Source organism: Myotis myotis, unplaced genomic scaffold (genome assembly GCF_014108235.1).
Source record: "Myotis myotis isolate mMyoMyo1 unplaced genomic scaffold, mMyoMyo1.p scaffold_m19_p_12, whole genome shotgun sequence".
In the NCBI taxonomy this organism is placed as follows: Eukaryota; Metazoa; Chordata; class Mammalia; order Chiroptera; family Vespertilionidae; genus Myotis; species Myotis myotis.
In genome coordinates this window covers 14,865,114-14,891,008 of record NW_023416316.1, presented here as the reverse complement: position 1 = coordinate 14,891,008, position 25,895 = coordinate 14,865,114, and the positions used below count along the sequence as shown (strand labels likewise).

The 25,895-nt window shown below is 41.7% G+C and overlaps 2 protein-coding genes across 2 annotated transcripts; both read right to left on the bottom strand.

The window, feature by feature from the left end:
• Window positions 1-840: 840 nt before the first annotated feature.
• LOC118667146 (olfactory receptor 1J4-like) lies at window positions 841-1,827 on the bottom strand. Its single transcript, XM_036329936.1, is given in 1 exon segment — window positions 841-1,827. A coding segment is annotated over 1 exon segment (987 nt).
• Window positions 1,828-13,699: 11,872 nt separating this feature from the next.
• On the bottom strand, window positions 13,700-14,694 carry LOC118667682 (olfactory receptor 1J4-like). Its single transcript, XM_036331470.1, has one exon. It carries the CDS (start codon window positions 14,675-14,677, stop codon window positions 13,700-13,702), a length of 978 nt encoding a protein of 325 aa, XP_036187363.1. The 5' UTR covers window positions 14,678-14,694.
• Window positions 14,695-25,895: the final 11,201 nt, after the last annotated feature.

The window sequence follows — 25,895 nt, the reverse complement described above, 5'->3', positions numbered from 1 at the left end:
CAAATATATTATGATTAGATGTTTATAGACAATATTATCCAAAAATATAATTGTTGCCTTACATAAAATGAGTAATAACTAGCATTACATTTTAAACCATGCACAACTGAGAGACATAAGGACAAAGAAAGTTTAAAGTGATGAAAAAGAAATACTATTTAAACACTAACCATGAGAAAGCTAAATCTTGACCAGCTACACATACTGGTATCTATATCTCTATATCTGCGTCTATATCTATGGGTATAAATATCTATACAGTTATCAGAAGTAGATGATGTGAAGTTAGGACCCACTACTAGAAACTTTTCCTAATAATAAACAAAGTGGTTTGATCTTAAATACATTATTAAAAGTCCATTCCTCTCTTTTTCTAACAAGTAGGCTTTGTAGCACATAATTTTCATAGTGTAATTATTCTCACCGTGGCTGATTGCAGTCAGACAACATTATGTCATTGATTGTGAATTAGGAAGAGATGTGCACAATCAGCTTTAAGCCAGCATAGAAAAACCTGTTCAAAAAAAAGAAAGATCACCAGAAGCAGATCATGATGCTAAATAAGTGAGTCTTCTATAGCATAAAATTTTTAAAACTGCATAAACAAAAAATCAGATATCTCAAAACAGAATGAGAAAAACCACAATTATGATTGTGTAACAGGTTTGCATGGGATTTTGCATATAATAAGAGATGATGGACAAGCAAAAACTATCAATTATGCATAAAAAATTATTAATAATCCTAGAAGCAAATGTGACCATATAAACAACATTTATACATGACAAGACAATGTATATACTATGAAAGAAATATGGAGGTGTCAACGATACAATAATTTTAGGAGATATATCTCACTGTGCTCCTGACTGCAACCAGAGGATTTAGAATTTGCTCCTTAAAGAACTTAACCCTATTGACACACATCTCTAAGGCCTGTTTGATATCTCTGTTCCTCAGGCTGTAGATGAAGAGGTTCAGCATGGGGGTAACTATTGTATACATGACCGAAGCAATTATGTCTTTGGAACCCCATGATGAGGAGAAAAAGTAAACACCTGTAGCTGTCCCATAGTATAAAAACACCACAGAGAGATGGGAGCCACAGGAAGAAAAGGCTTTAAGGATTCTCTTAGTGGAGGGCACCCTCAGGATGATGGTCCCTATAAGGATATAGGAGCCCAAAATAACACCAAAACATAAAAATAAAATCATTCCTCCCTCGGTGAATATGACCAGCTCATTGAGGAAGGTGTCTGAGCAGCTCAGCTTCAGGAGTGCAGCGAGGTCACAGAAGTAGTGGATGATGGCATTGTCAGCACAGAAAGACAGTCAGACCAAGAGGAGGGTGTGCAAAAGGGCAATGATACAGGAGAGAATCCAAGAGCCAGCCACCAGCAGCACACACAGAACTTCCTTCATGATGGTGGTGTAGTGTAGAGGGTGACAGATGGCCACATACCTGTCATATGCCATCACAGCCAGAAGAAAATTGTCAAGAGTACCAAAAAGCATGAAGAAATATGACTGAATTATGCATCTCACATAGGAGATGGATTGTTGCCGAGTCTGCATGTTCATGAGCATCTTTGGAACAATAACAGAAGAAAGAGAAATGTCAGAGAAGGCCAAGTGGCTGAGGAAGATGTACATGGGTGTGTGCAGGCGAGAGTCCAGCCTGGTGAGCAGGATGATGAGCAGGTTGCCCAGCACCGTGGTCAGGTACATGCCCAGGAACAGGGTGAAGAACGCGCCCTGCTGCCCTGGCGGGATGGGGAGCCCCAGGAGGAGGAACTGGGACACGCTGCTCTGGTTCTCAGGCCTCATGCTGCTCTTCTGTCTGCTGGGGATGAAGAAGGCTTGGGACTCTCAGCACCTAGAAAGAATGAACAGGACATCTCATCTCATACTGTCATTATTGGGAAAACCATTTATTTTTAAATACTTTCATATTAATTTCTCACATCTGTGGATCTATGCCTTTTCCCTTTCTCTCAGTCTGGCTCCAGGAAAACATTGAACCTCCAAAGTAGTCACAAGACCTCATCACATAGCTGTAAACTTCTATGAGTTTACATCTTGATGCGCATGGAGGGACCATTTCTACACCAGGCCAGAGCCAAACCATAATAACTCACTGTGGCAGGAATAGAAGGTGAGCCCCTGCAAAGTGGTGTCGGTTGTTTCTGCCTGAAAGTCACGTGAGACTCCAGTGCTGAGCGGGCTTTGTTGGAGCATTGTCAGACCTTCTGTGAACCTCCCGGCTCCCATTGACCCTCAGTTGTAAACTCAGGGACACTCTGGAATTGGGTGGTCATTGTAACCCACTTGATGCCAGAATATCTCCAAAACCAGAATGGTCCACAAAGTATCTTTCATAATACTGCTGAACATTTAGATGAACATTTGGGTACCAGGCTAAGGACTTTACCTACATTTCCCAATTAAATCCACACATCAGCCTTATATTCCCAGATTTTAAAACCTCTTCACAGCTGCTCTAAGCATTTGTATTCTTTGACCAATTTTAGTTTTAAAGAAATAGAAACATAAATGACACAAGTTCTGTAGGCACACAGCAGTACTGCAGGGACAGATAGGCACACAAATACACATGTGTATATCAGTATCCATTACATATGTGATATGTACTGTATAACTTGATATATTTGTATTACCGTTTTCTATAAATTAAAAATTGCCAAGTGTTATCTACTTCATGGGGTTCAGTCTAATATATCTGTGTGATCAGAACCCATGCTCTTAACTGTTACACAGGGAAATTTCTCTTGTTTTGCTTAGGAGCCAAGCACAATATATTATTTTAGAGCTGTGAGAACCCAGAGTTGTCCAAAAAATTTTTATTCCCTTTAATAGATAATTTTATTCCTTCATATTTATTTACTATCCAACTGACAAAAATTCTCAAATACATTAGGTCTATTTATGCAATAACTATTTACTGAGGACCTCTGCGAGATTCACAAAACTTGTGTCATTCTTTCCATTGTATAGAGGTGAAAGTGAGACCAATGTTTTATATACCTTCCCGGGTCTCATCACTATTTAAAGCTAATTCTACCCAACACCTTCCACATATCATGATGCCTGGAGATATGGTTAGTTTGTTTGTTTCACTGGGATGTTTAGTAAAAATAAAGAAAAGATTGGAAAATTTTGAGCAACTCAGTCACACTCAGGTACATAAAAATGAGAGCAGATCCATTTCAAGAAACAGGGTGTTGCTTAGAATTTGAGTACCTTAAGTAATGGTGCCCCAGAAGGAGGGCACTTTAGGAAATACTTGAGTCATGGGTACACACACACCCACACACAGAGACACACACACAGAGCTGATTTGGGAATGTAAGTCACACCTGATCAAATTTCCATCCTAAAGGAAGAATAGCCAATATGTGGTTCATCTCATAAACACTCATTTGCATACATGCAAGTCAGAATTAACACAAAGTTGGACATATACAACATCTATACTAATAAAAGAGTAATATGCTAATTAGACTGGATAGACCAGAAGTCTTCTGGATGTCATTCTGGACATCCTTCCTGGCAAAGCTGGGCCCGGGCAAAACCGCCTGAGGTCCTGAGTGCCTGTGGCTGGCCCGGGGGGAAGCCACCCAGGGTCCTGGGTTCCAGAAGCCAGCCTGGGCGAAGCTGGCCCAGGTCCCAGGATCCTGCAGAGGAAGGGAAGCTCGGGTCCGGTTGCCTGTGGCTGGAGGAAGGAGGGAAGCCTGGGTCCCAGGTGCAGGGGCTGAGTCAGAGGCAGTTAGGGGTGATCAGGCAGGCAGGTGGGAAGTTAGGGATGATTAGGCAGGTAGGCAGAGGCAATTAGGGGTGTCAGGCAGGCAGGCAGGCAGAGTGGTTGGGGCGTTCAGGCAGGCAAATGGTTAGGAGCCAGCAGTCCCAGATTACAAGAGGGTGCAGGTTGAGCTGAGGAACCCAACCCTCCCGTGCATGAATTTCATGCACCAGTACTCTAGTCTATAATAATAGAAGGGTAATATGCTAATTAGACCAGATGTCCTTCTGGGCATCATTCTGGAAGAAGCTGGAGGGAAGCCAGAATCCTGGGTGCCAGAGGGAATCCAGTGCCAGCAGCCGGGGGAAGGGAGGCCTACTCTGGCTCAAATTTTCGGGCATCGGTCCTCTAGTACAATAATATACCTCTCATCCCAAAACATACTCACAATGCACATCAACACACCTGCTTCATGATGCACCTGATGAACACTCACCTCACCACATATACATAACTCAAACACTACACACACTTCACCAAAAACACACAAGACCCCAAACAATTCAAAAATCTTACAAGACATACCCAACACATATGCACACCAAGCTACACTCTCTACAACAAACAGTATACAATCTCCTATTAATGCCAGTGTATTAATGAGCTTCCCTCCTTCTGACCTTCCCCTTGCTGGGGGAGGGCAGTCAGCATGGGGTGGTTAAGCCTATTCAGTCACAGGCACATTCATTAAACCACCACCAACACCCATGCATATGGTCACACACACATGATCACATACACACAGAGAAAATCAATAACATAACTTCCAGCTCTAATACATGAGAGCGTCACCCACAGGCACAGCTCACATGTGCACCACACACTGCTGAGCAGAGGTTTGGGCTCTCTCTGAGCTGACCTTGGTTCCTTATGAGGTCAGCATCTTCTTGTCCAGCAGCAGAGACCACAGTCTCACTCCTGGTGCTCAGCTGTGATGCCAGTGTTTACGATCACAGACATTGGGTAGGATTTGTTAGGTAGAGGGAAGTGTAAGATCTTAAATGTAAAGTGGGAAAGTACAGGGAAAGTTCAGAAAACAGCAAGTTGGTGTTGAAAGTGGACCAGAGTTTGTATATGGCAGCATATAGGGAGAAAAGATGGGCAAAGTCATAACTTTGGGCATCTCCATAAGGGAAAGAATGAAAAAGCAGAGTGAGCCAAGCACACAAAAGGAACATAGAGAGAAAGCTAAGAGAAGACACTAAACAGTAGTGTATCTAAAGCCAGTGGATAAGAGGCTTCTAAACTATCATCATCAGCTCAGCAACAGCCACGAGGAGCTCTGCATCCAGAGCCCCTGAGAAACTAGGAGTCCCAACTACATGCCAGGAGGCTGATAACTTGGTCTACATAAACTAAAACGAGACTGTGAGTCAGATCCACAGCAAAAACACACACAACTATCAAACAGCACATATACAAGCATATACAATATGTGCACACACGCAGGGTCATGGACACAGAGTCTCACACATGAACCCACTAGCACACTTGCAGGTCCATCGGCAAAGGCAGATTTCCAGCTCCTCTCACCTGGGCTTGTCATTGGTGAGTTCAGACACCTTCTGCTACAAATTATCGCCCATCTCCTCAGTTTTCTTCAGGAGACCTAACATCAGACACACAGAACCAGTATCTGGGGACTTGGCACTTCTACTGACTTTCCTTTTCCTTAACCAGCTCCAGAGAAATGAGTCCAAAAATAACACTTAACTACTAATGAGAGACTGCAACCAAGTCCCCAAGCTTGTGGCTGATTTCCAACTGCCCTTTGGGGAGCTGAGTGTCCAAGAGCCAGAGGGACTGGGGTCCTAGGGGACAGTGTCCCTGATTCCAGCCATGCCCTAGACTGCTTTGCTCTTGGGCATTGCTCCAGCTGGGATGAAAAATTTTTCAACTTTCTATTTTGAAATGATTTTAAAGATATAAAAAGTTATAATAATGATATTAAGAATTCCTGGTCAATCTTCAGCCAATTCCCCAATGGTAACATTCTACTATGTTTACCTTCTCTGTGTCTATATGTATATATGTATGTGTGTTTATATATCTATTTCAGGCTTATATTTATAGCTGATATACCACAGTGCATATTATCAGAAGGCATATGATAATGTTTCCAATATCTAGTGTTTTTATTCTTTTTTAACAAATTTTCAAAAAAATTTTATTGTTGGAAGTATTACATATGTCCCTTTTTTCCCCCATCAACCCTTCTAGCCTGCCCCCACTCCCTACCCCAGACCTTCACCACACTATTTTCTGGATCCATTGATAATGCATACATGAATACAAGTCGTTCGGTGGATCTCTTCCCACCCACCCACCCATTCCTGTCTTCCCTCTGAGATTGGACAGTATGTTCCATGCTTCTATGTCACTAGATCTATTTTGTTCATCAGTTTATTTTGTTCATTAGGTTCCACATTTAAGTGAGATCATGTGATATTTGCCTTTCTCTGACTGGCTTTTTGCTTAGTATAATAGTCTGCAGGTCCCTTCATGCTGTCTCAAAGGGTAAAAGATCCTTCTTTTTTTAACAGCTGCATAGTATTCCATGGTGTAAATGTACCACAGCTTTTTTATCCACTCATCTACAGGTGGGATGTTTCTAGATCTTAGTTATTGTGAATTGCACTGCTATGAACATAGGGGTGCATATATTCTTTCTGATTGGTGTTTTGGGTTTCTTAGGATATATTCCTAGAAGTGGAATTGTGGGGTCAAATGGTAGTTCCATATTTGATTTTTAAGGAAACTCCATACTATTTTATATAACGGCCCTGCTCTGTGAGTGACAGGGGGCAGTGCCCCAACCCCCTGATTGGCCCTGCTCTGTGCATGACAGGGGGTGGCGCCGCAACCTCCCCATCGACCCTGCCTTGAGTGTGACAGGGAACGGTGCCCCAACCCCCCAATCAGCCCTACCCTGAGCGTGACTGGGGGTGGCATCACAACCTCCCGATCGCCCTGCTCTGTGCATGACAGGGGGCGGCGCCCCAACTCCCCAGTCGGCCCTGCTCTGAGCCCGACCAGGGGCTGAACCTAGGGATTGGGCCTGCCCTCTGCCACCCGGGAGCTGGCCTAAGCCAGCAGGTCGTTATCTCCCGAGGGGTCCCAGACTGCGAGAGGGCACAGGCCGGGCTGAGGGACCCCCCTCCACCCCCCCCCCCCGAGTGCACAAAGTTTTGTGCACCGGGCCTCTAGTATATATATATAAGAAACACAAGGAATAGAAACTAGAAACTAAGAAACTGAAAGAAAGTTTACCCACAGGACATGGGTCTGGAGTGGTACAGAAAGAATGGGGGATGCGAACAGTGTGGATGTTGACATATAAGCTATAAGTTGCAATCTGTTTATACATTTTAAAACCCATAAGTTTGAATTGATATCTCTAATTCTAGTTTGGCACCATAGAGTTCTTTGCAGCATCTCCTTTTCCATGTACAGAACTCCTTTCCCTCAGAGTGAGAGGGACTACTTTTTCCTCAATGTTTACTTATTTGCTGAATCTTTGGATACATGGTGAGTTGTTTCAGAATCTTGAACTCATACCACTGTCAATGACACTAAATACAGCTTAAAACTTTATTTCAAGTGTTGTTGTTTTTCACTTGTGAGAGTATATAGTCAAAATTTGGGGTTCAAAAATTAATTTAGTTACTTATTTTATTTTCCCCTTTAGTCTAATTATGGTATTCATTTGAAATATAGTTAGGTCCATTTGTTTTGTTTTATTCTTTGTTTCTGTTTTATTTTATTCTTTTTCGTTTTGTTGATCCTCACCTAAAGATATTTTTCCATTGATTTTTTTGAGAGAGTGGAAGGGAGAGAGAGAGAGAGAGAGAGACAGAGAGAGAGACAGAGAGAAACTTCAATATGAGAATGACTCATCAATTGGTTGCCTCCTGTATGTGCCCCAACCAGGGCTTTGGATCAAACCTGCAACTGAGGTATGTGCCCTTGACTGGAATTGAACCTGGGATCCTTCAGTCTGAAGGCTGACACTCTCTTCACTAAGCCAAGCTGGCTAGGCCTGTTTTGTTTTATTCTATTTTGCTTTATTCACCACCTCTTCTGTTTATTTTTCAATGGCAAAAGATAACATAGTCAAAAGTTTACAAATAACTGTCATCTTCCCATTTCTCTGCCTCACCTCCGGTAGGTAAAAAAGCTCATTAGTTTCTGTTTTATTGAATTTATTGGGGTGACATTGGTTAATAAAACCAAATAGGTTTCAAGCATACAATTCAGTAAAACACCATCTGTATACTGCATGGTGAGTTCACCACCCAAAATCATGTCTCATTTCATCCCTATTTTTACCCCTGTGTTCACTTCCACCTTCTGCTAACCTTTTCCCTCTATCACATATTGTCATCTGTTTGTGTCTATCTGTCATATATATATATATATATATATTTGTAAATATATGTATTTTTGCTTTATCCCCTCACCTGTTCATCCAGCCCCATTAACCAACTTCCCTCTGATAATTTGCAGTCTGTTCTGTGTGTCTATGCTTCTGTTTCTATTTTTTGAAAAATATTATTTGTCCATTAGATTCTACATATAAGTGCTATCATATTTTATTTGCCTTTCTGTAACTGGCTTATTTCACTTAGTGTAATAATTTTCAAACCCATCCATGCTGTTTCAAAAGATAAGATTTTCTTCCTTTTTATAGCCGAGTAGTATTCCATTGTATGAATGTACCACCATTGTTTTATTCACTTATCTATTGACTAGAGGCCCAGTGCATGAATTCGTGCACAGGTGGGGTCCAGCCAGCTTGGCCCCAATCAGGACAGACCAAGGCTGGGCCTGTTGGGAGAAGGAGATAGCGGGAGGTTGACCAGCCAGCCTGCCCTGATCGGGGCTCAATCAGGGCTAGGCCAGCTAGGGTAGGGGCAGTGGGCAATTGGCCAGTGGGCTCCACCCCTGATAGAGATGGTGAGGGGGGCCTATCAGGGGTGGGGCCAGCCAGGGGGAGGGGCTACAGGAGCTTGGCCAGCCAACCCCACTGCCTATTGGGATGGAAGGACAATCACGGGTGGGGCCAGACAGGAGGAGGTGCCGGGGTCCAACCCCAGCAGGTCCAGGGGTCCCCAAAGGTGTAGACGGAGTCGGTGAAGAAGGAATGACATGGAGAGGACGTTCAGATGATCATCATAGCAAGGTTCTCTAGCCACGTTCTGGTCAGGATCTCCAGTGAGGTTCTGGTTAGGATCTCCAGCCAGGATATATGTCCATGTTCTCTTGCTAGGTTCTCCAGGTCCTCCAGCCAGGTTCTGTAGCCATGTTCCCTCGCTAGGTTCTCCAGCCAGGTTCTGTCCAGGTTATCCAGCCAGGTTCAGTCACCAGGTTCTAGTCAGGTTCTCTTGCCAATTTCTGTAGTCAGGTTCAGTCCAGGATCTTTTGCCATGTTCTCTCGCTAGGTTCTGTCTCTAGGTTCTGAGGCCAGTTTCTGTCCAGTATCTTTTGCCATGTTCTCTCCAGCGAAGTTCTTCTGTCTCTAGAGAACGTTCTGTGTAGGTTCTGTGCCTAGGTTCTGTCTCTCTTGGTTCCGTATTCTAAGTTCTGTGTCTTACTGTCTTATTACATCTGTATTTATACCAGTTGATTCAATCCTATCAATCTCTATTACAAAGGTTAGGGCGTTTCTTATCTCCATTCCAGGGAGTAAAGATTATGTAGCTTAAGCATGATTGTTCGTAGTTAAAGTGATTAATTACCCACCTGGCACTAGTTAAGAGGTTTTATTCCCTCCCTAACTTCAGGGGAAAATCCCTACCTGGGGAAACAACCTTTCTCAGAGACCTTGGTTAAAACACATAGTGCCAAGAAGGTGAGCAAACATATTAAGAACAGTATGCCATATATGCCAGGTACCTTGAAACAGCAAGCATGGACCGGCTCCCGGCAAGGAGGGGCTGCAGGCCAATCAGAGTGGTGAGGGCCCATCAGGGATAGGGCCGGCCAGGGGGAGGGGCTACAGGAGGTTGGCCGGCCAGCCCCACCCCTTATTGGGTTGGGGGACCGATTGGGGGCGGGGCTGGCCAAAGAGAGGGACTATGGAGCATGGGCCAGCTGACCCCACCCCCTAATTGGGTGGGGGATGCCCACTGGGGGCCAGCACCTTGGGGGAGGGGCCATGGATGGTTGGCCAGCCGGCCCTGCCCCTGATCGGGGTGGGGGGGCTGACCTGGGGTGTGGCCAGGTGGGGGGAGCGGCTACTGGAGGTTGGCTGGCTGGCCCCACCCCCTATTGGGGTGAGAGGTGATCAGGAGCGGGGCTGGCCAGGGGGAAGAGCTGCAGGCCAATTGGTGGTAGGGTCCCATTAGGGGTGGGGCCATCTGTAGGGGAGGGGCTGCAGGAGGTTGGCCAGCCAGACCCCTTCCCTATTGGGGTTGGGGGTCAATCAAGGGCAGGGCTGGCCTGGGGGAGGGGCTGCAGGCCGATCGTGGAGAGGTGGGCCAATCAGGGGTGGGCTGGCCAGGGGGAGGGTCTGCAGGAGGTTGGCCAGCTGGCCCCACCTTTTGATCAGGTCAGTTTCCTGGCCACAGTGGGCATCATAGCGACCAGGCATTGGTCGTTCCAGTCCTTATGGATGCTGGCTTTTTATATATATAGATGGACACCTGGGCTGTTTCCAGATCTGTTTTATTCTTCCTGTGTTTCTTTTTGCTCAAATAGGCAGACATATGTGTGTTCTATCTCCCCTTTATTTTCACTTAAAATTAGAATCTAGTAAATGCTCTTTTACACATTGTTTTTTTCCCCACTTATCCTGATGTTTCTTCATACTGATTCATAGATATCTTCGTGCTAATTTTTTCACAATTGCCAAACACTTGATTACCCTGATATTCTATAAAGTTCTTTTTAGGTGTCCTAGAATGAGATCTAGGTCAGGGGTGGGCAACCCCTGGCATGTGTGCCAAACATGGCATGCCAGTAACTTTTGCTGGCACGCGAAACCCTCTCTTACAATCTTCCATTTATAATTTTGTTCTTAATATCAACTTTTTTATTTGGAAGCAGAAATTTATTGACCTCAGAGTTGACTTGGAAAACATTGAAAAAAAGCGACTAGAGACAGGAGTACCAGAGAGAAGTGTCGAAAACGAACTATTGAGGACTTGGAATGCCAATCCAGAAAATTATTTCTGTTTAAAAAACTTTGCAACAGCGTTACTCTCCATGTTTTCATCCACATACGCTTGTGAATCTTTGTTCTCTTGTGATGAATTTTGTTAAGTCTCGTAATAGGAGTAGCCTGATGGATGAAAGTAGTAGCTCATGCATATCTCTGAAGGTCATGAAATATAAACCTGATGTAAAATCTCTGTCATCAGTGATGCAGCAGCAAAAGTCCCACTGATAATATCAAGTGAAGTCATAAAGTTTTCTGTTGTACTATCAGTGTACATGTATACATTAAAAAATCAATGTATTTTTCATCATCATATACTGTTGTTGTTGCTCAAATGAATTTTATTATTTCTTCAAGGTTCTTCACATACGTACACCTTAAGAGATATCAAGTAGGCGTAACATGTTCTCAAAAAATTAGGGTTGGCACGCAGAAGAATTTTGAGTCAGACATTTTGCTGGTTTTGGCACGCACTCACAAAAAGGTTGCCTACCCCTGATCTAGGTGATGAGTGTTCTAAATGCCACTGCAAGAGCTAAAATAATAAATTTCATATTTTGTATTTAAATTACAATTAAAAATTAAGAGAAAGTAAAATAATCTCTACATACAATACATAAAATGATTATCTATATTATAAAAGCCTGTGGCTGTAACATGGTAACACCAGGCCGACCAAATGACCAGTCCCAGAAGGTGCATGGAGCACCTCTTGAGCCCTCCCCCAACCCCACCCTAGAGCACCGGCAGCATTGGCGGAGCATCGCAGGGCACCGGCAGCATCCAGGGAGTGTGCGAGGCATCACGGGGTGGCAGACATGGCTCTGATGACAGGCTAGGCCTAGAGGACCCTACACACGCCCAATTTAATCATGCACTGGGCCTCTAGTAAAATAATAAGAATATATGAACAAGAAGTAAATAGAGGGGGAATTATATACCAAAAATATATTTAATTAATCAAAAAGGATAAAGACAAGAGAGAATAAATGTGAAACAGATGTATCAAATAAAAAACATAGTAACATGGGCCATAGCCAGTTTGGCTTAGAAGTCCACAGGCTTGAAGGGTCCAGGGTTCATTCCATTCAAGGGCACAGTCTCGTGTTGCGGGCTCAATCCGCAGTAGAGGGCATGCAGGAGGCAACCAATCAATGATTCTCTTGCATCATTGATGTTTCTATCTCTGTCTCTCTCTCTCCCTTCCTCTCTGAAATCAATAAAAATATATTTTAAAAAAAGGAAGTACAGAGCTTTAAGAAAACAATAAAAAACATAGTAATATTGAAAATATAAATACAAAAAGAAAAAATATAATGCAAATATATTATAACTAGAGGCCCAGTGCACGAAATTCGTGCACGGGTAGGGTCCCTAGTGGCTGCAGGCAGCCGGCCATGGCCTCCCTTTCCTGGCTGCTGGATGCCACCAGGGCCTTCCTTCGTTCCACGATGCCCCCTGCTGGTCAGTGCACGTCATAGTGAGCGATCGAACTTCTGGTTGGTCGAATTCCCAAAGAGACATTTTGCATATTAGGCATATATATATATATATATATATATATATATGTAGACTAGAGGACCAGTGCAAGAAATTCATGCACTTGGGGGGGTTCTTTAGCCTGGCCTGCACCCTCTCACTGTCTGTGAGCCCTTGGAGGATGTTGAACTGACATGGGGAGTGCGCCTAAGTGCTCGCCAGCCGTGAGCCCGGCTTCTGGCTGATCTGCCCTCCCCCTGTGGGAGCAAACTGACCACCAGGAGGCAGCTTCTGCGTTGAGAGTCTGCCCCCTGGTGGTAAGTGTGCATCATAGCGACCGGTCGTTCTGCCGTTTGGTCAATTTGCATATTAGCCTTTTATAATATAGATTACATTAGATGTTAGTAGATACATTTTTCCAGAAATATAATAATTGTTACTCTACATAAAAGATCAAAATCTAACATTACACTGTTAACAGTGGACACCTCACAGATATAAGGACAAAGAAATGTTTCAAGTGATAGAAGAGAAAAACCATGTAAACACTAACCGCAAGAAAGCTGCATCATTACCATCTACACTACCCTAGTATCTATATCTCTATCTGCATCTGTACATATAGATAGAAAGTATCAGAAGTAGATGAGGTCTTAAGGTAGGACCCAGTACTAGAAATATCTTCTAATTATAAACACAATTGTGTGCTGTCAAGTGCATTTTTTAAAGTCTCTCTCTTTTTACAAAGCTATTTTTGGTAGTAGCTAGGAATTTCCAAAGTGTAATTTTTCTTATTTTGAATGATTGCAATCTACCAACATGATGACATTGAATGTGAGCTGGGAAGAAATGTGCATAATCAGCTTGAATCCAAGAAAATCCAACATTAAAATATCAGGGGAAAAAATAAATGGAAAGTTCACCAGAAGCAGACTATGATGCTAAATTAGGGCATCCTCATTAACACAGTATAAACAATACACAAACAAAATCTGATATATCTCAAAGGAAAAAAACAAAAATCCACAATTATAATGGTGCAAAATGTTTTGCATGAGATTTTGCATACATCTTGTAAGAGATGATGAACAAGCAAAAAATATCAATTAGTAATAAAGAATTATTAACAATCCAAGTAGCAAATATGACCTAGTTAACATATTAACAACACATGTACATGATGACAAAACGCATATTCTATGAAAGTTATATGGAAGTTCGACCATACAATAATTTTAGATCTATCTCACTGTGCTCCTGACTACAACAGGAGGATCTAGTGATTGCTGCTTAAAGAACTTAACCCTATTGACACACATCTCTAAGGCCTGTTTGATATCTCTGTTCCTCAGGCTGTAGATGAAGGGGTTCAGCATGGGGGTAACTACTGTATACATGACTGAAGCAATTATGTCTTTGGAACCCCATGATGAGGAGGAAAAGTAAACACCTGCCACTGTCCCGTAGTATAAAGACACCACAGAGAGATGGGAGCCACAGGTAGAAAAGGCTTTATAGAGTCTCTTAGTGGAGGGGACCCTCAGAATGATGGTCCCTATACGGATATAGGAGCATGAAATAACACCAAAACACAAAAAGAAAATCATTCCTCCCTCAGTGAATATGACCAGCTCATTGAGGGAGGTATCTGAACAGCTCAGCTTTAGGAGTGCAGCGAGGTCACAGAAGAAGTGGATGATGGTATTGTCAGCACAGAAAGACAGTCGGACCAAGAGGAGGGTATGAAAAAGAGCATGGACACAGGCAACTATCCAAGAGCCAGCCACCAGCAATGCAAGCAGCCCCTCCTTCATGATGGTGGTGTAGTACAGAGGATGACAGATGGCCACGTACCTGTCGTATGCCATCACAGTCAGAAGAAAATTATCAAGACTAGCAAAATGAATGAAAAAATACAACTGAGTAATACATCCCACATTGGGGATGGATTGACGCTCAGTCTGCATGTTCATGAGCATCTTAGGGACAGTGACAGATGAAAGAGAAATGTCAGAGAAGGCCAAGTGACTGAGGAAGAAGTACATGGGCGTGTGCAGGCGAGAATCCAGCCTGATGAGCAGGATGATGAGCAGGTTGCCCAGCACCGTGGTCAGGTACATGCCCAGGAACAGGGTGAAGAACACGCCCTGCTGCCCTGGCGGGATGGGGAGCCCCAGGAGGAGGAACTGGGACACGCTGCTCTGGTTCTCAGGCCTCATGCTGCTCTTCTGTCTGCTGGGGATGAAAGGACAGTGAAGAAGGCTAGAGACTTTGAAAGTGTGTTTATGGTCACCACTGTAGGGTTTCCTACTTTCTCCTGGAGAAAAACAACATCTCCTTGCATTCATATAATCTGCTATAGTTTTCATTGCAAGCAACGCACCTTCAATGCCCAATATGGCTTCTTTCAAATGAAAACAGAACAAATTCATCCTTATTATTTAATCCCCCAGGTTCCTGGTACCGTGGAATACATACAAGAATATGTGGGAAACACAGGAACTCTTTCCTCTGCTCCATGACCCTCTGGGCACACCTGACAGAGGACTGAGTAAAGGTAAGGCTCTGCAGCCAGATTCCTTGTGCTGTGAGTCTGGTGACATCGCTCTCTGGGCGGCTGACTTAAGGAGCTGATTCTATCATGGCCACATGTTATGCCACAGTATGTGAAGATACCAATATCACACATTCCTAGAGTCAATAAGAGGGTTCTAATTCAAGACACATGAATATCTAAGAACAGTGCCTGTGTAAAATGAATACACAAAATTTTAGTCATTATTTTTATGATGTGCTAACTACCCCCAAAAAGCCAAGATCAAATGTAGGAATTTAATCAAACAGTATCTTGAGAAGATCAGCGCAAAGGGCCAAAGATTTGGCCTAGCTCCTTGTGCTACCTTATCGGAGCTCTCACCCTCTCAAGAGGCATTGCGGAGCTCATATCCGGTCATAGGGTAAATCTTCTGGTGAAACAAGTCTAAATGCACATCCATCTTTTTGCCAAGAAGTAAACTTACCTCAGTGCATCTATCTCCATCTGTATCTGGTGCTTCATGCTGGCTCAGAAATGAGGATTCATTGGCAGGAAACACCTGAGATCTGAGATCTGGCATGTGAGAACTAGGGTCCCTGAAGGATGGGAAGTGCCTATTAGGATTCATAGTTATCTGACTGACCATCACTATTTCTAGTTCCAATCTTCACATTCTATATAATAAAAGGCTACGATGCAAATAGACTGAATGGTGGAACAACCAAACAACCAGTAGCTATGATGTGTGCTGACCACCAGGTGGCAGAGTGCAGAACATGGTGGGCATCGGCCATGGTGGGATGGTGGAGTAGGTGAGCGGGGATGCTAGTCCAAGGCTCAGCACCAGTCACTGTGATTGGGGCGAGCCTCTCGTAGTTATTGAAAATTCTTTGCTCTCATCTGCTGCCGGCACTGCTGCTGCTCGCACCTGAAGCTGGCACTGGCTCAAATCGCTTAGCGCTATCAGTGGTGGTGGGAGAAGGGCTGCTGACAGACAGGGGACCTGGGGGCCCTCAGTAGGATGGACCTGGCAGGGGCTCCAAGGATGGGCCAAGACCCGCCCCTGTGCCCACTGCAACCTTACGGCCTCCAGTTCCTTTCAAGGTGCACGAATTCATGCAGTGGGCCCCTAGTTTATAATAATTGACATTTAGTAAACACTCTGTCAAACCAATACATTTTTGCATTTATTGACACATTAAATTTCAATTGTCCTAGGAGGTAGGTGTTGTAAAACTTCATTATATACATATTCAGAAGTTGTGAGAACCCACATGACCACACAGTTAGTAACTGCTGTAGTCTCAATTGTCTCATGTTTCTTAAATTTATTAGAATCTCTGCTCCTATAACCCTGCTGTTTCTCCCTCTTTTTAATTAGACAAAAGAGCCAGGACCTTAAGAAATATAGTCTCAGCATTAGTGGGAGTCCTTCTGCTCAGACAGGGTCACCACTCATAGTCCTAAAGCCCAGTATTTTGCAAATGGCTTTTATGTACCTTCAATTTCACTCAATCTACCATTGTTTATTCTGTATCTGGGAAGTAGGGTGACGGTGATTTTTGTTCCTTCATTTACTAACAGTAGTGAGATGGCTTACACAATTTCACATAGACATTACCCAGCGGAACCTGATCTCAAAGGTAAATTTTCTCATCATCTTTTCACTGGGAAGAGATTTCACCCATTTCTTCCTGTGGGAGGTAGAAAGGTTAAGCTAAAGTTGAATGTCAAAATACCCATAAGCTTGGGAGAGGAATTTGGCATTGATCTTGTTGTGTATGTGTGTCTAATGCTAGTTACTTACTGGCATTACTTAAGATTAAGTAATGCCAGTAAGTAACTAGGATCTCAAACATCTCCTGGAAGAGACCCATTTGGAGGGATGGGAACAATACAGAAATAGTACCTTGATTTTGTCAGCACCATGAGTGAAAGAGGTGGCTGGGAGACACTCAGTAACAGAGAGGAGAAGCGGCTGCCTGGAGGTCCAGGGGAGTCTTTGTATAGACTGACTTTCTTGTCAGTGTACCAGGTATTGTCTCCTAGCATTCAGGAAATGGAGAGTCAGGTGTCATGGCCTCTACAGGCTACAAATTACTAAGTGCTTACAATGTGCTAGAACTTAAGCACCTTACAGACAAAATTCCAGTGATTGTCGTTATTCCCATTTGACAGTGGAGGCTGCTGAGCATCTATGACCACAGAGCTATTAAGTTGAGTGTAGACATATATGACCTCAGATATGAGCATTTAGTTTCTAAACCATGTAACAAAGTTTAAGAAGAAGTTCAAAAACACTGGGCTTCCAGGGATGCTCCTGTATTCAAATCAGTAAAAAATGGCCCCATCAGATCTTCAAAATGGGCTTTCTTTGGAGCTGCCTGAGTGGATTCTGGTCTGTAGCTATGGTGAATCCAAACATATGAAAGCAAGATATTTGTTGGCCTGTTTCAGTATCTTGGTTTTAAGTCTCCATCCTACATATCTTCTGTGTGAAGGAAGTCAAGGTGTAAGTTTGTTACACACAAGAACACTCACACACTATCACAGTCACAGCCTTGCCAAAGGGAGACTTACAGACTTCCCTGGCTTACACTCAAGCTAAGTAAATACAGCCAGAGTGTGAGTCAATGTCACACAAATCTATGCAAAACTCACACAAAACTCACTCTCAAGCATCCTCCACCACACACATTGCAGTCATAGGCAGTCACAGATTCAAATCACAAGTGATGCACAAGGTCTTCCATGCAGCACACAGGCAGCAAACACAAGAGAAATAAGGCAGACATCGCTGAGGAAACTCCAGGCTTCCCTGACTTATACTTATCCTCAGTGGAGACATTCAGTGTGTGAGTCAGTGACACACACACAAAGTCATACAACACACACACACACACACACACACACACACACACACACACAATTATGGAGATTTCTGAGTCCCTTCTAATCTAAACCAGAGCTGTGAGTTCTGATACCTTGTGCTTTGTGCTGTTTCCCAAATCTTCAGTTTCTGTGCAGGAGACCCAGGATTAAAGGGAAGGGAACAAACCATCATGGTCTGAGGACCTTTACTGATTCTCATGTCTGATCAGCAGCTTCAAAACAGTGGGCAGTTGATCTCCTTTTAGCTTCAGAAAGAGACCCCAGAGGGAGACAGCCCCAAGCCTCCGACTAGAGCAGCAGTCAGTTGGGATAATTGTCCAAGTTCCTCCAGGCCCCTTGGAAGGAACATGGTTAGGGGCCAGAGACCGAACTGCAACTGCAGTCCCAGCCGACAGTGTCCGTAATGTCATTGATACCTAGGGCCTCTGCCCAAGTCTCCAGGTGGCAAGCAGAAAGCTCCCAGTTGCCCGTGGCCTCTGCATCACAATTCCAATGATGTCATTCAGCAGGCTCCCCAAAACCTATACAGACCTCTGTTAGAACACAAAGCCCCTTCAACAGGTGAGTGAACAAAAAAGCTGTAGTATATCTGTACAGTGGAATAGGACTTGCCAATAAAAGAATCATCTAAAGGGCAAAAAGAATATAAAAATGTCTTGATACGTATTCATCCTTAAACATAAAAGAATCTCAAAATGCTTATGCTGAGTGAAAGATGGCAGCAATGAAAGAATATATTCTGTATGATCCCACTTAGATAAACTTCTAGAAGGTGCAAACTAATTGATGTGACAGAAACATATCAGTAGTTCCCCTGGGGGACAGAGGTGAGGAGCAAAGAAGGAGCAGGAGGTAGGCTTGGGGAAACTTCTTGGTCCTAACAGCTTGTAGTGATGGCTTAATGGGTGTATACATATGTCAAAAGTATTCAAATTGTATACTTTAAATATATGAAGTTTTTTGTATTCACTTAAACCTCAAAAAATCTCTTTAGTTTTTTAAATGTATCCTTATTTTAGAAAGTATTACAGTTGTTACCTTTTTTTCCCCCATTGGCCCCCTCCACCCCACACTCGCCCCTCCCAGGCCTTCACCACTCTATTGTCTGTGTCCATGGGCTATGCATATCTATATATATAAATGCCTAAGCAACCATTACAACTGCTTGACCCATAAACTGGTCGCTATGATGTGCACTGGCCACCAGGGGGCAGATGCTCAATGCAGGAGCTGCCCCCTGATGGTCAGTGTGCCCCCACAGCAGGAGCACCTCTCAGCCAGATGCCGGGCTCACAGGTGGCGAGCACAGCTGCAGCTGGGGGAGCCTCTCCCACCTCCATGGCAGCACTACCATGACAGTGGCAGCAGCAGACGCAGGGGGCTGGATTGAGTGGGAGCGATGCAACACCCAGCCGGGGCTTGGGCTCCTCCGCAGCCACCTGCCACTTCACACACTGCTATATCCTTGTAGGGAATCTGGCTGAAACCAGCGGTCCAACATCCCCCAAGTGGTCCCAGATTGTAAGAGGGCACAGGCCAGGCTGAGGGACCCCACCAGTGCATGAATCTGTGCACTGGACCTCTAGTATGCATATAAGGTCCCTGATTCATACCTCCCACCTACCCCACCCCCACCTTCCCTCTAAGATATATCAGTCTATTCCATGCTTCTATGACTACGGATCTATTTTGTTCATTAGTTTATCTTGTTCATTAGATACCATATAGGAGTGAAATCATGTGATGCCTATCTTTATTTTACTCATTTTTAATTAAAATTTAAAATTACAGTTAATATTCAATATTATTTTGTATTAGTTTCACATGTACAGCATAGTAGTTAGATAATCATGTACTTTATAAAGTGTTCATCCTGATATTTCTGGTACTCAACAGGCAATACACAGTTATTACAATTATTATTGACTGTATTCCCTATGCTGTAATTTATATCTTCATGACTATTTTGTAAGTTCTTTTTTATTTTATTTTTTAAATTTATCTTTATTGTTGAAAGTATTACAGATGTCTCCTTTTCCCCAATTGATCCCCTCCACCCCACTGCCACCCCCTCCCCATGCCTTCACTGCACTATTGTCTGTGTCCATGGTTATACACATATGCATATTACTTCTTTGGTTAATCTCTCCCTGTCCCCCATTCCCTCCGAAATACATCAATCTGCTGCATGCTTCAATGTCTCTGGATCTCTTTTGCTCGTCAGCTTATTGAGTTCATTAGATTCCACATATAAGTTAGATCATGTATTACTTATCTTTCTCTGACTGGCTTATTTTACTTAGCATAATACTCTCCAGGTCTCTCCATCCTGTCTCAGCGATTAAGAGATCCTTCTTTTTTATAGCTACATAGTATTCCATTGTGAAATATGCCACTGTTTGTCTGTTTTTAATCCATCCATCTACTGATGGGCACTTGGGCTGTTTCCAGATCTTAGCTATTGTAAGCAAAGCTGCTATGAACATGGGGGTGCACATACTGTTTCTGATTGGTGTTTCAGGCTTCTTCAGATATATTCCTAGAAGTGAGATCATGTAGCCACTGTGCAGAACAGTATGGAGTTTCCTCAAAAAGTTAAAAATGGAACTCCCATTTGACCCTGTGATCCCACTTCTGGGAATATATCCCAAGAAACCAGAAACACCAATCAGAAAGGATATATGCACCCCTATGTTCATAGCAGCACAATCCACCATAGCTAAGATCTGGAAACAGCCTAGGTGCCCATCAGCAGATGTATGGATTAGAAAACTGTGGTACATCTACACAATGGAATACTATGCTGCTCTAAAAAGGAAGGAATTCTTACCATTTACAACAGCATGGATGGAACTGGAGAGCATTATGCTAAGTGAAATAAGCCAGTCAATGAAGGAAAAATACCACATGATCTCACTCATTTATGGATAAGTAAGACCTATATAAACTGATGAACAAAAATAGATACAGAGGCAGAGCAACATGGAACAGACTGTCAAACTATAGCAGGAAGGCCGGGGAGGGTTGGGGGGGTGGGTAAGAGATCAACCAAAGGACTTGTATGCATGCATATAAACATAACCAATGGACACAAGACACTGGGGGGTAGGGGAGACTAGGGTAAGGTCAAGGGGGAAAAAAAAGGAAACATATATAATACTCTTTGTAATACTTTAAGCAATAAAACGATTTTTAAAAAAAGAAAGAAAAAAAAAGACAGTTCCATTTTTAATTTTTTTAGGAAACTCCACACTGTTTTCCATAGTGGTTATACCAGTCTACATTCCCACTAGGGTTTTTCTTTTCTCCACATTTTCACTAGAACTTGCTGTTTGTTGATTTAGTGATGATAGTCATACTGGCAGGTGTGACAGACGTAGTACCTCATTGTCATTTTAATTTGCATCTCTCTGGTGATCAGTAACATTGAGCCTTTTTTCACATGTTTCTTGTACATTTGCATATCCTCTTTGGAGAATTGTCTATTAGGGTCTTCTGCCCATTTTTCAATTGGATTGTTTGTCTTCCTTTTGTTGAGTTGTATGAGTACTTTATATATTTTGGAAATGAATCCCCTATCAGATGTATCATTGGCAAATATGTTCTCCCATACAGTGGGGTCCCTTTTCATTTTGATGCTAGTTTCCTTTGTTGTGCAGAAGCTTTTTATTTTCATGTTGTCCCATTTGTGTTTTTTTCCTTATTTCTTTTGCCCTAGGCTATATACCTGTGAAATTTCTGCTATAAGAAATGTATGAGATTTTGCTGCCTATGTGTTTTTTTAGGATTTTTATGGTTTCATTACTCACATTTAAGTCTTTTATCCAATTTGAGTTTATTTTTATGTAGAGTGTAAGTGGGTGATCTAGTTTTGTTCCTTCCTTCCTTCCTTCCTTCCTTCCTTCCTTCCTTCCTTCCTTCCTTCCTTCCTTCTTTCCTTCCTTCCTTTCTTCCTTCCTTTCTTTCTTTTTTGCATGTATCTCTCCAATTTTCCCAACACTATTTATTGAAGAGATTGTCTTGACTCCATTGAATGCTCTTTTCTCCATTGCCAAATTTTAATTGAGTATAACGACTTGAGTAAGTTTCTGTTCTGTTCTATATCTGTACTTGTGCCAGTACCAGGCTGATTTGATTAGTGTGTTTGTAATATAACTTGGTATTTGGTATTGTGATCTCTCCAACTTTGTTCTTCTTTCTCAAGTTCGCTGCGGTTATTCATGGTCTTTTTGGAGTGGTTGTTCTAGGTCTGCGAAACATGCCGTTGGTGTTTTAATAAGTATTGCATTGAATTTGTAGATTGCTTTGGGTAGGTTGGACATTTTAATGATGTTAATTCTATGAATCTATGTATACAATATATTCTTCCACTTGGTTTATATCTTTGTCTTTTTCTTTTTGCATTGCTTTGTAGTTTCCCAAGGACAAGTCTTTTACCTCCTTGGTTAAGTTTTATTAATAAATTCTTACCTTTTTTCTTGCAATGGTAATGAGTTTGTTTTTTAGCTTCTTTTTCTGATAGATCATTATTGGTGTATAAAAATGCCATGGATTTCTGGGTGTTGATTTTTTATCCTGCTACATTGCCGAATTAATTTATTAAATCTAGTAGTTTTTTGGTGGAGTGTTTACGGTTTTCTATGTACAACAGTGTGTCATCTGTGAATAATGAGACTTTTACTTCCTCCTTTCCAATTTGGATGACTTTTTTATTTTCTTCTTGTTTGGTCACTTTCCTAGCATTTTCAGTGCTATCTATAATAATAAACATATAATATGCAAATTAGACCGATGTCCTTTTGGACAACCTTCCAAATGAAGCTGGCGCTGTGAGTGAAGCCTGGGTCGTGTGTGTCGGAGGGAAGCCAGTGCTGGCAGTCAGGGGAAGGAAGACCTATTCTTGCACGATTTCATGCATTGGGCCTCTAGTGTTGAATAAGAGTGGTAAAAGTGTAAATGCCCTCTTGCTCCTGTTCTTACTGGAAATGGTTTTAGTTTTTGCCCATTGAGTACAATTTTGGCTGTAGGTTGGTCATATATGGCCTTTATTATGTTCAGGTATGATCCCTCTATCCTACTCTGCTGAGAGTTTTTGTCAAAAATGGGTGTTGAATTTTGTCGAGGGCTTTTTCTGCCTCTATTGATATGGTCATGTGATTTTTGTCTTTCAGTTTCTTTATGTGATGTATCGGTTTTACTAATTTGCAAATACTGTACCATCCTTGCACCACGGGGATAAATCCTACTTGGTCATGGTGTATGATCTTTCTAATATATTGCTGGACCCGATTTGCTAATATTTTATTGTGATTTTTAGCATCTATGTTCACCAGGAATACTGGCCTGTAACTTTCTTTCTTTGTAGTGTCTTTATCTGGTTTTGGAATTGGAATAATGCTGTCCTCATAAAAAGAGGTTGGAAGTGTTCCTTCCTCTTGAATGTTTTGGAGTAGTTCAAAGACAAAGTGTTAGTTCTTCTTGGAATGTTTGGTAAAACTCCCCTGTGACGCCGTCATTGGTGCTTCTTATGTGAGAAAATTATTGCACATGTGAAGGCCAAATGGTGATTTTTAAATTCTATAATTTCTTCTTTATTAGTTGTGGTATCCTAAAGGAAGGAAATTATCCTTATCCAACACCTGTTAGTTTTTTATTTATTCATTTATATTATTATGTATTCATGGATTCTTATTCTCTAAGTTATAATCTATTACTGTTGTTATTCATTTTAAAGCTTTGGGTGATTTCATTGCTTTCAAGGATTCTAAATGGTCTCAGAGAAGCCAACTGGGAAATATATATAAAAGAAACACAGGAAGGAAAAACTAAGAAACTAAAAGCATGTTTGCCCATAGGAGGTGGGACAGGAGCAGGACAGAAAGAATGAGGATGGGAACAGTTTAGACCTTGATATATAACATGTAAATTGCAATCTATTTCTACATTTAAAACCCAGGAGTTTGAATTGATAGCTCCCATTCTAGTTTGACACCATAGAGTCCTTTTCAGCCTCTCCTTTTCCATGTACAGAGCTCCTTTCCCAGAGTGAGGGTCACTTCCTTTTCCTCAATGGTTGCTTATGCACTGAATTGTTGGATACATGGTGACTTGATTCAGAACCTTGAACTGTTAATGCCATTCAATGTACAACTTAAGACATTGTTTTCAGTGTTTTATTTTTAATTGAAAGATAAATATAAATTCTGGTTTCAAAAATATCTTAGGGTACTTATTTAATTTTCCCTGTTACTCTAATTTTGGAGTTTGAAAAATACTTAAGTACATTTGATTTGTTTTATTCTACTTTGCGTTATTAAACACCTTTAATATTTATGTTTTACTTGCAAAAGTAACATAGTCAAAACTACATGAATAATTATCCTCATCTGCTCATCTTTTCTGCCAACTCCTATTGGTAAACAATTTCATTAGTTTCTAATTTATTCTTCCTGTGCTTCCTTCTGCTCAAATTGGCAGACACATGTATATTTTATTCCCCTTTGTTTTTGCATAAGAAGAAACATGCTATAAATACTCTACTACACATTGCTTTTTTCATCCAGCAATATATTCTAATATTTCTCCACATTGACTTATAGATATCTTTGTTCTTATTTTACTCACAGTTGAAAAATACTCAGTTGATGTTTTATAGAGTTTTCTTTAATGGTCATGAAATGAGATATTGTTGATATGTGTCCTAAATGCCACTGCATTGTATACCTCAAATAGCTAAGTAGAAAGTAAAAAGTGATGCCTGCATACAGCACAGAAAAGACTTATAAAACAATAATAATAATGTATGGCCCTAGCCAGTTTGGCTCAGTGGATAGAGCATCGGCCTGTGGACTGAAGGGTCCCAGGTTCGATTCCAGTCAAGGGCATGTACCTTGGTTGCGGGCACATCCCCAGTAGGGGGTGTGCAGGAGGCAGTTGATCGATGTTTCTCTCTCATCGATGTTTCTAACTCTCTATCCCTCTCCCTTCCTCTCTGTAAAAAAATCAATAAAAAATATATATATATATATATATATATATATATATATATATATATATATAATACGTTAATAGTGGGAAAATGGAACTGAATATATGTATTTACTTAAAACAGAGGAAGACAAGAGGAGTATATGTGAAACAGATGAATCAAATGGCAATTATAGTAATAAGGAAAATATAAATTCAAGTGTATTATAATTATATTAGATGTCTATAGACAGTATATCCAGAAATAAAATAATTGTTTCTTTACATAAAATGAACAATATCCAGCATTATATATTGAACAATGCACACCTCACAGATATAAGAATAAAGAAACGTTTAAATTGATGGAAAAGAAATACCATTTAAACACCAACCAGGAGAAAGCTGCATCCTGACTATACTATAGCATTATTTACTATACTACACTACACTACGCTATGCTGTGCTATGCTATGCCATGCTATGCTATGCTATGTTATATTATACCATACCATACCATACCGCGCCATGCCATGCCATGCCATACCATACCATACCATACGCTACCATACCATACCATACCATGCTATACTATACTATACTATGCTGTGCCATGCCAGGACATGCCATGCCATGCTATAACATATCCTACCATACTATAATATACCATACCATACCATACCATACTGTAACATGCCATACCATTCCATACTTTACTATACTATGCTATAGTAGTATTTATATATCTAGCTGTATCTCTATCTGTATATGTATCTACATCTATATAGATATAATGTATTCATATTAATAGCAGAAGTAGATGAGGTATTAAGGTAGGACCCATTACTAGAAACTCTTCCTAATTATGAAACTAGTGGTGTGCTCTTAAATGCATTCCTAAAAAGTCTCTTTCTACAACATCCTTGTTTTGTAACACATACCAATTCTTTATTATGTAATTATTCTTATAATGCCTGATGGCAATCAGCTAACATTAGGAAGAGCTGTGCACAATCAGCCAGAAACCAACAAAAAGCAGCATA

Coding starts and splice junctions, on each gene's coding strand:
- LOC118667682 (XM_036331470.1), bottom strand. CDS start 14,677: ATGAGGCCTGAGAACCAGAGCAGCGTGTCCCAGTTCCTCCTCCTGGGG.